The sequence below is a fragment of the Mauremys reevesii genome, linkage group 13 (genome assembly GCF_016161935.1).
Source record: "Mauremys reevesii isolate NIE-2019 linkage group 13, ASM1616193v1, whole genome shotgun sequence".
Lineage (NCBI taxonomy): Eukaryota > Metazoa > Chordata > Testudines > Geoemydidae > Mauremys > Mauremys reevesii.
The window spans coordinates 11635066-11646125 of NC_052635.1; the positions used below are offsets into that span (position 1 = coordinate 11635066).

Sequence of the window (11060 nt, forward strand, 5' to 3'; positions counted from 1 at the left end):
TGCTTTTCTCAAGACCAAGCATGCGCAGCTATTTTAACCTTTCCTCCTAGGTCAGGCTTTCTAAACCTTTTATCATTTTTTGCTCTCCTCTGGATTCTCTCCAATTTGTCTGCATCTTTCCTAAAGTGTGGTGCTTAGCGATGGAGACAATGCTCCTGCTGAGGCATCACCAGTGCTGAGTAGAGCAGGACAATAACCTTCTGTGTCATAGATACAAGACTCCTGTTAATACAAACCAAAATGATACTAGAATTTTTTACATTGTTGACTCATATTCAATTTGTGATCCACTGTAACTCCAAGATCCATTTCAGGAGTACTAGTGATAACTAACCACTTATGCCTCTTTTTGTAGTTCTGCATTTTTTTTGCATTTATCTTTATTGAATTTCCTCTTATTGAATTCAGAACAATTTTCCAGTTAGGGAACTTTGTCTCCTCAACTAAGTTAATGACACAATACAAAAATTGGGTGAAGCAGGTTTAGCACATTTTTGGAGTTAATTGATGATATAGCAATAGAGTTAATCTCCTTCAGATTATAATGATGTAATATATTCTTTTTTTGTTTTTGCCTGAGACAGAATCCATGGCAGACATAGAACAGGGAAATCAAACATCTATCACGGAGTTCATCCTCTTGGGATTCGGGGAGCTCGTTGACCTGCAGATCTTTCTCTTCCTGCTGTTTCTTGTGATCTATATTGTGACTGTCGCTGGGAACATCCTCATTTTGGTGCTGGTTGTAGCTGATCAGCACCTTCACACCCCCATGTACCTCTTCTTGGGAAACCTGTCCTGCTTGGAGACCTGCTACACCTCCACCATCCTGCCCAGGATGCTGGCCAGTTTCCTGACTGGGGACAGAACCATTTCTTTCAGTGGCTGTATTGCACAGTTTTATTTCTTCGGTTTCCTAGTGACTGTTGAGTGTTATCTCTTATCTGCAATGTCGTATGATCGTTACTTAGCCATATGTAAACCACTCAATTATGCAGCCATCATGAATAATGCAATTTGTAGCCAACTAGCAGCTGGATCTTGGCTGGCTGGATTCTTAGTTAGCATCATCATCATATTTTTAATGTCACAATTAACATTTTGTGGTCCCAGTATAATTGACCATTTCTTTTGTGATTTCACCCCAATAATAAAACTATCCTGCAGTGACACTCACATGATGGAACTTATCACTTCCATGCTGACATTTATAACCACCCTGCCCCCATTTCTATTAACCCTAGCAACCTACGTTTATATTATATCTACCATCCTGAGAATCCCTTCCTCCACCGGAAAGCAAAAGGCCTTTTCCACCTGTTCCTCTCACCTCATCGTAGTTACAATTTTCTATGGGGCCATAATGATTGTCTACATGCTGCCAAAAACTGACACCCTGCGAGATCTGAACAAAGTGTTCTCTGTCTTGTACACAGTTCTGACTCCACTGGTGAACCCCCTCATCTACAGCCTGAGAAACAAAGAGGTGAAGGAGGCCCTGAGAAAAGCTGCCAGGAAATGTTTAGCTTTCACAAGAATGTAGCAAATTAGATTTAATGTTATGAGGTTAACATGAAACTGAGGTAATCAGAACTGATTTACTGAGTCAGAGATGCAATCAGGGTGGTCATATTTAGCTAGTGAGTGAAAGTAAGAATGAAATCTTGTTAAAAAACTGAGATTTTAATTGTTTTAATTTGAAAAAAGTTTTATAATTTCAAGATTTTTCATATAGCAAAAAATCCTGACCAGCCCTAGTGAGGATATCAGCTCTAGATGATGTTTCTTAACTAGTTTACAATTGGAGGGGGTAAGAACATTCAAGTAATACTTCATGTAATACTTGGACTTTTTTTCTGAATATCACTGATTCCTTTTGCTGTTTTTTTTTCGATAGAAAACAAGTATGTGTCAGTTGTTTTTAAAAATGAAACATTTTTCAGGGAAAAAAAATATTTTCAGTGAAATTTTTTTGCTTTCCCAAAACCAAAAACTACATTTCTTTTTTAAAAAGTAATTTGTATAGGAAAGCAAAATTAAAAAAATCAATAGCTATTTGTCTTTTTGATTTTTGGTTTTGTTTCTTGGTTTTGGTGGTTGTTGCAAAACTGAAAATAATGAAACTCTGGCTGAAAAATTTTTTTTTTGTTGAATAACATATTTTTCATCAGAAAATGTTTTGCCAAAAAGGTTCAAATAGGACTTGTATTCTCTTTTTGTGTATGGAGTTTCAGAGCAGTCTGTGAAATTCAGGCCGATGAAATGATTAATGGAAATTCCTCATCTCTGGTTATGCAAAACAACTGCCTTTGGAAACCTTTCTCTGACGATTATCTGGTCCCAGAGACTGGACATCAAAAAACAGTGCTGTGTAAAATAGAAACTGAACTATACATGCTTGCTCTGGTTCTGAATATGAGACAATGATGGTAATCATGGGAAAAACCCAGTTGTGGTTTCTGAAGGACTGACACCTACCAGTTGGTGGGGCCAGGATGCTCTATTGTTAAGCATTTTAGCATGCGTGTAGGGTCTTGTATTGCTTTATGTTCTCTTTTTAAGGCTTTTCCCTTAAGAATAAATGTATTTGCTTAGAAAGAGCTATGTTGTAATTTATGTATTCTGGTAATTAGGTTATTACAGTAGAACCTCAGAGTTACAAACACCAGAGTTACGAACTGACTAGTCAACCACACACCGCATTTGTAACTGGAAGTACACAATCAGGCAGCAGCAAAGACAAAACAAACAAACAAATAATAATAAAATAAATGCTTGTAATTTAAACACAGTTTTCCATACCCCACATTCTGCGTAAGGATGAATTAATTTGTGACAAAGTTTCTGGACTACAGGCAGTAGGTGGCTGATCTAGGAAGAAAAATGAAGAGTTGTGATTCTCAGACCTATGTCTTAACCACAAGACAGCCATCCCTTGCTGGAAAACACATTAAGCATGTATTTCTGCCCCGTCTGCTTTTCTGTTGCAGAAGATGATAATTAGAGCTCAGTGAGTGGGTATCAAAAGTGAGTTATGGGCACTATAAGGGAGTTCTAGTGATGTGCTCTTGACACTGATATTGTCTTGATATCTATTAATACAAACCTTTGCACCCATGTGGAAGTACCATACATTTTTATGGAACAGAGCACAGGCTCAGATTTCTGTCCAATCACGATCCATTGTAGAATCTTGTCATAGCTGGTGAAAGACACCGAGTAACGCTTGGGTCAAATGCTGACCTGGGTTATCTATGCCTCTTTCAAAGTCCTTGAAAATCACCTGGTATTAACAAATGTATCAATTAGTGATAATGGCCTTTCCTACCACTACTCTCTGCTCTTCTCTTGGCAGGCAAAGAAATTGAACAGGTAAAAGGACAATCAGAGGGATGGACATTAACATGGAAGAGATCTCATGGTCTATCAGTAGTGATTAAGTGGACTGAGACCTGATCATGGAATCAGGACTCCTTTGTTCCATTTTTAGCTCTGACATTGACTTTCTGTTTGACCTGCTGCAAGTCATATCAATTCTCTGGGCCAGAGTGGACAATCTTGATCATCTAGTCTGACCTCCTGCATAACACAGGCTATAACATCCAGCTGAACTATAATCATGCTTAGAAACACATCCAGTCCCAGATTTTAAAAGATATTTAGGTGCTTAAAGATATAGATAGGTACTTAGTGTTTTTATAAAAAGTGCCTAGATGTCTACCTCCCATTAAAATCAAGCCATATAGACATGTTTGAAAAGCCCACCAAGCAGTTATCTGCTACTTTGAGCATCTAAACACCTTTGAAAATATGGTCTATGTGCTTAAAAAGTACCTACCAAAATGGGACCCCCGCTCTTGTTCGGTGTCTCTAGTTATTCCTGTAATAGAAATAATAAATAAATAGCAATTTTAATCCATAAAAACAGCCATGCTGGGTCAGACCAGAAGTCCACCTAGCCCAGTATCCTGTCTTCTGACACTGGCCAATGCCATGTGCTTCAGAGGGAATGAACAGAACAGGTAATCATTGAGTGATCCATCCCGTCGCCCATTCCCAGCTTCTGGCAGAGACTAGGGACACCATCCCTCCCATCCTAGCTAATAACCATGAATGGACCTATCCTCCATGAACTTATCTATTCTTTTTTGAATGCTATTATAGTCTTGGCCTTCACAACATTCTCTGGCAAAGAATTTCCCAGGTTGACTGTGGGTTGTGTGAAGAAATATTTCATAAGAAAATAAGAACGGCCCTACTGGGCCACCTCAAACATCCTTCTAGCCCAGTATCCAGTGCCAGGTGCCCCAGAGGGAATGAACAGAGGATGTAATCATCAAGTGATCCATCCCTGTCGTTCATTCTCAGCTTCTGGCAACAGAGACTAGGGACACCGTTCCTGTCCATCCTGGCTAATAGCCATTGATGGAATTATCCTCCATGAATTAATCAAGTTAATTTTTGACCCCTGTTATGGTCTTGGCCTTCACAATATCCTCTGGAAAGGTGTTCCACAGGTTGACATTGTGTTGTGTGAAGAAATATTTACACGTGCTGCCTATTAATTTCATTTGGTGACCATTAGTTCTTGTGTTATGAGAAGTAGTAAACAACACTGCCTTAGCTGGGCAGAGGGATAGCTCAGTGGTTTGAGCATTAGCCTGCTAAACCCAGGGTTAGGAGTTCAGATCTTAAGGGGCCATTTGGGGAACTGGGGTAAAAATCTGGGGATTGGTCCTGCTTTGAGCAGGAGGTTGGACTAGATGATCTTCTGAGATCCTTTCTAAACCTAATATTCTATGATCTACTCTAGTAATGAGATGATGTAGTAAGACAGTAATGGAGCTGAGAATAACTCAGACCTCCTTTTTTAAAAAAATGGCATCACATTACCTATACTCCAATCATTTGGTACAGAAGCTGATTTAAATGATAGGTTACATAATACAGTTAGTAGTTCTGCAATTTCATATTTGAGTGCCTTCTGAACTCTTTGGTGAGTATCATCTGGTCCTGGTGTCTTATTGCTGTTTAGTTTATCAATTTGTTTCAAAACCTCCTCTAAGGACACCTCCATCTGGGACAGTTCCTCAGATCTGTCACCTAAAAAGAATGGCTCAGGTTGGGGAATCTCCCTGACATCCTCATCCATGAAGACCGATGCAAAGAATTAATTTGGTTTCTCCGCAGTGGCCTCATCCTCCTTGAGTGCTACTTTAGCACTGTGTTTTCAGTGGTCTCACTGCTTGTTTAACAGGCTTCCTGCTTCTGGTGTAATTTAAAAAAATTGGTCCAGAAGGGTATTAGCTCCCAGTTCCCAACTCTTGTCCCTAGGAAATATTTTCTCTCTGACACAATAATGGAAATCTGGACTCCTAAGGCATGTCTACACTGCATTGTAAACCCAGGTCTCTGGGATCTGGGCTTGTAGATTTAATGTTTCCAGGCCCCTACTTAAGCATCCATATTGCATTGTAAACCTGGGTTTACCTGGGTCTCACAACCAGGATAATGCATCCATACTGCATTATGCAGACCTTCTGATTTGGGTCTGTGGCTTGAGCTGCGTCAACGCTGCAAAGTGATAGGGGTTGGGCCCATATTGCAGTCGGACTCAGGTGCAGATACACCCCCATTCCAGACTCTGCAGGATTGAGTCCTGAGGGCTTGCTGACTGAAGTCAAACTGATTTGTGTGTGGATGGTAATGAACCTTGGGCTTAACCCTGAATCTGAGCCTAGGGTAACTATGCAGTGTTGACATACTCATAATATCCTATACACACTTATCTGTCTATGGTCTATACCTACATAACCTTCCTTATGGTATTATCTGAGCACTTCACAGTCTTCAGTGTCTTTGTCCTCATCATGCTTTTGTGAGATAGGCAGTTACTGTTATAGCCTGATGCACGGAAAGAGACGAAGGGCCAGATTTGTAAAAATGTATAGAGGTGTTTGGCCTATCGGTGCAGGTAGGTGACTAGCAAGGTTTTCAAAAGTGCCTGGTGACCAGATCTTTAAAGGTATTTAGGTGCCTATGTACTTTAAAAAATCCCACTAGGCCCTAGATGCTTAAATCTCATTGCTTTCAAATTAAGCTTTAGAAAACCAGGTGGCTATCTGCAACTTCAGTTACCTAAAAACCTTTGAAAATCTGCCCCTGTGTGATTTGCTGAACATCACATAGGAGTCATATGGCAAAGCTGTGAATGGCCTGTAAGTCTCCCTGGCATCTAGCTAGCTCTGTAATGCTCCAACCATCCTTCCTGCTTTACAACACCAGATACAAATTCACTCTACATTATGAGGAAAGAGTGGGTGAGGACTGTCCAGTGGCTAGAGCAGGTTGAGTCAGATTTCCATCTTTTGCCTCCTTTTGCCTGCAAAGCATTCCCTTTGAAGCCAGCATTTCAATTAAAATATCACATTAGTCCAAGTACATTTGTGCACATAAGGCCACATCAGTTGCATAAGTTGGGGTGGAACGTAGCAGGTTTTTGCAAATTCTGTTCTGCAGAAGGGATCTCAGGGGACATCTGGGGGTATATCAAGGGAGGGGGCAGGGTCAGTTTGTATTCAGCTCCTTTCTCACCAATTCACCATAAAGTGCATGTGTAAAAACTGAGGAGAGTGAAGATGAAAGTCTGACAGACTTTCCTACCACCACATTTCTCTTTAGAGACACTAGCTCATGCCTTAATATGCAGGCTGGGTACTACCGAGTCCTTTCCAACTCAAAGGTTGTTGATACAGTTCAGGGCAAATGCACCTGTGTTCCCCCTCCATGGCCCCTTGAGGGCACCCACTCTAGGCTTCCAGCTGTCACCTCTCTTGGGCAGCGGAGGAGGTCCCAATCCTATTTGACAAGGGGTTTTCCAGATTGCATTATTCCCTGCCTACACTGCGATATCCCCAGCAAGCCGGCCTGCCTTTGTATTTTGCTTTCTCTCCAAAGGCTTATGAAGAAAATAATTGACAGCAGTTGTAAGGCAGCACATCCCTTTCTAAGCACAAACATTTATTCTTACAGAGAAAACACATACAAAAATTAAATTCCCTATATGTATGTTAGTTTACCAGCGGTCACCCTTCAATCTTAAGGGGCCTCGGTAGGCCAAAGTCCTCCCACCCCATGTTAGGAAGGATTTGGGACCCCCGGAAACTGAAGGTTCTGTCCCTTTGCTGGATCAGAAGAAAAGCCCTGAATCGATTAAAACTTAGGCTATTTGTCCAAAAGTCCTTTCTTGGTCTGTTAGGTGGTGGAGAATCCAGTTTGATCCAGTATACATGAGCCTTTCCAGGTGGGGTTACCTCTCTGGAGGTGTTACACCATGAGTGAATTTGCCTAATCACCACTCCACCTCATTCTTAGTTCCTGCAGAGCTGATGTCACCCTCCCACATGGAATTACAGACAGTGCCTTGCCCACAATGATGCATCAACTTACTACAATACGATCTCCCAAAGTATTGCAGGAAATTGCACAGATATAATTAAAGAGAAAAATAAAGTACTTCTCAATGAAACTACATGAATACAGGTTTCAGAGTAGCAGCCGTGTTAGTCTGTATACCCAAAAAGGACAGGAGTACTTGTGGCACCTTAGGGTATGTCTACACTACAAGACTATTTCGAATCAACTTAAGTCGAATTTGTGGAATCGACCTTATGACGTCAAATTTGTGTATTCACACTAAATACACTAATTCAACTGTGTGAGTCCACAGTAACGGGGCAAGCGCCGACTTTGGAAGCGGTGCACTGTGGGAAGCTATCCCACAGTTCCCGCACTCCCCGCTGCCCATTGGAATTCTGGGATTTCCCCCCAATGCATGCTGGGGGGAAAAATGTGTCGAGGGTGGTTTTGGGTAACTGTCATCATTGAACCGTCAATCACGCCCTCCCTCCCTCCCCGAAAGCGCCTGCGGGCAATCTGTTCGTGCACTTTTCTGCTCAGTGACAGCGCGGACGCCACAGCACTGCGAGCACGGAGCCCGCTGCAGTTATGGCCGTTGTCAACTCCTCGCACATTATCGTCCACCTCTTCCACAGTCAGCTGCTGAGAAATAGGGCTACTTTTCAATGGTGCTGCGAGCACTGGTGGACCATGGGGGACGTTTTACCAGCATCAACGTCGGGTGGCCAGGCAAAGTTCATGACGCGCGTGTTCTCAGGAACTCTGGTCTGTTTAGACGCCTGCAGGAAGGTAGTTTCTTCCCGGACCACAAAATAACTCTTGGGGATGTGCAGATGCCTATAGTGATCCTCGGGGACCCAGCCTACCCGCTAATGCCCTAGCTCGTGAAGCCCTATGCAGGCGCCTTGCACAGCGACAAGGAACTCTTCAAGTACCAGCGAGCAGCGAGCAGCATGACCTCTGACTGTTCAGTTTCTTTACAGAGAAGCTGAACCTGCCCCTGTTTCCTTACCAAGTGACTGTTGACTATCATCTGCAGTTACATACCCCGTCCACCCCGCATCCCCCACTTCCAACACACGTTTAAAAATAAAATACATCTTCCACTGTAACTTTACAAAGGTTTCTTTATTGATGACTTTGCATTAAAGGGTTGAAACTGGGACGCAGACTGTGCTGGGTAGGGTGTGCGGTGATGTAAAGACCGCCTCTAAACTCGAGGAATGACAGGCTCCTGCTCCCAGAGCGCTCTGCAGTGCCGGACTGGTTGTTTCAACGGAGCCTGCCATCCCTCCTTTTTGGGACTCTGTGTGAGGGGGCTATGTGGCCTTGTGGCGGGGGAGGACAGATACTGATTCCTCTGCTGCGTGGCTCTGCGGTCCAGGACAGGGACCGTTGCATGAGATCTGTAACCCCCGTCCCCCGCTACAAAGTCACATACCCCCACACCCACACAGAACCTGCAAACCACATCCCATACTGACCAGGGTGCCTACTGACTGCACTGTGTGTGTGACCTGCTGCTGATCCTGCCCCCGTCTCTGTACCCTGCTAAAGGTGACTGTCCTATGCAATACCCTACCCCCTTCCCCACCCACCCTCCCACCCACCCACCCCTTCAAACACAGCGTTGTGTAAAAAAGCATGATGGAAACAGTAATTAACAGCAAAGTATTTTTAATAATTAACCAGACAGTCAGGGGATGAAACTGGGATTGGGGCTTGGGTGAGTCAGGAAGGGAAGGAATTCTCAAAACTTAGGGTATGAGAGCACTCTGCTGGGGTGCAGTGACAGTTTTCACGGCCCCTGGCGCCACTCCTTCTGGTTACTTTGGGTGACGGGAGGTATGGGATTTTGTGGCGGGGGAGGGCAGTTGCAGATACACTGCAGGGGGGCTCTGTCCTCCTGCCTACGGTCCTGCAGAACATCCACAAGGCGCCGGAGCGTATCCGTTTGCTCCCTCATTAGTCCAAGCAGCGTTTGAGTCGCCTGCTTGTCTTCCTCACGCCACCTCTCCTCCCGTTCGCTGTGTGAGCGCTGGTACAGAGAAAGGGTCTCCCTCCACTGGCTCTGCTGGTCCGCCTCGGCTCGGGAGCACCCCATAACTTCAGTGATCATCTCGGCCCGTGTCTTTTTCTTTCGCCGCCTAATCTTTGCCAGCCTCTGTGAGGGGGATGCTGTGGCAGGTCTGGAGACAGTCACAGCTGTGTGATGGGAAAAAGGGAGTGAATTCCTTGCAAAGATACAGTTTTTGTGAACAATGAACACAGTCTAGTCTGTCTCTGTGAATTCTGGGTTGAGATCCCAGTGCCTGATGGGGCAAAAACCATTTTCCCGGGTGGTTCTGGGTAAATGTCGTCAGTCATCCCTTCCTCCGGGAAAGCAAGGGCAGACAATCATTTCGAGCCCGTTTTCCCTGGATTGCCCTGGCAGACGCCACAGCGTGGCAACCATGGAGCCTGTTTTGCCTTTTGTGCCTGTCACCATATGTGTACTAGATGCCGCTGACAGAGGTGGTCCAGCAGCGCTACACAGCAGCATGCTTTTGCTTTTGCATGACAGCAGAGATGGTTACCAGCCATACTGTACAATCTACCATACCATAAATTGGTAATAAGATGATCATGGTTACCAGTCCTTTTGCACTGCACCATTTGCTGCTGTCATAAGTGCCCCTGGCTGAGATCAGCCAAGGGCGCAAAAGCCAAAATTGGGAATGACTCCCTGAGTCAATCCATCCTTTTTGGTATCTAAAAATAGAATCAGTCCTGCCTAGAATATGGGCAAGTGTACTAGAGAACCACTGTATCATAGAACCTGAGAGCACAGCTGCTCTGTGTCAGATCCTGCATAAATTATGAGCTGTATGCTATTCACAGGGGATGCTCCTGCAACAACCCCACCTGTTCATTCCGTTCTTCCCCCAGCCTTCCTGGGCTACCATAGCATTGTCCCCCCACTTGTGTGATGAAGTAATAAAGAACGCAGGAATAAGACACAGTGACTTGTTAGTGAGAAATGAGTGGAAGGCAGCCTCCAGATGCTATGATAGACCAGACAGGACATTAAGGAGTGTGGAGGAGAGGAGCCCAGCATCCCTCTGCTAGTCCAGGGGCAATTGAATCTTTTCTTTACACATGAAGGGTGGGGGCTGATGGAGCTCAGCCCCCTGTTGCTATGATGAGGACGGTTACCAGCCATACTGCACCATCTACCAGGAAAAATTAGGAGCAGGCGCCCTTGATCGACCTCACTGATGCTAGTTGGCATGGTTACCAGTCCTTTTGCACTGCCCTATGTGCCAATAGTCTGATGATGACGATGGATATCAGCCATACTGTACCGTCAGCCACCCATGGCGGGGCGGGGGAGCAAAGATATTGGTGTTGAGTGCTGCAGCATCACATCTGTCTGCAGCATTCAGTAAAGATAGGGTGACATGTAAAAGAGTCAACAGAGGATTGTTTTCCCTTTCACTTCTGGGGGTGGGTGGGGTGTGTGTGTACATTGCCGAGCTATGCCCTGACCCACCGCGGACACTGTGTTTGACCCTAGAAGCCTTTGGAGCTCAGCCAAGAATGCAAATGCTTTTCGGAGACAGCACGAACTGTGGGATACCTTGCGTCCTCAGTCCCCCCTC

At 44.4% G+C, this 11060-nt stretch overlaps 1 protein-coding gene across 1 annotated transcript; it reads left to right on the forward strand.

Moving 5' to 3' along the window:
- Positions 1-589: 589 nt before the first annotated feature.
- Positions 590-1543, forward strand: LOC120380015 (olfactory receptor 6N1-like). The gene has a single exon (XM_039497521.1). The coding sequence runs from the start codon at positions 590-592 to the stop codon at positions 1541-1543; it is 954 nt and encodes a 317-aa protein (XP_039353455.1).
- The last annotated feature ends 9517 nt before the right edge of the window (positions 1544-11060 follow it).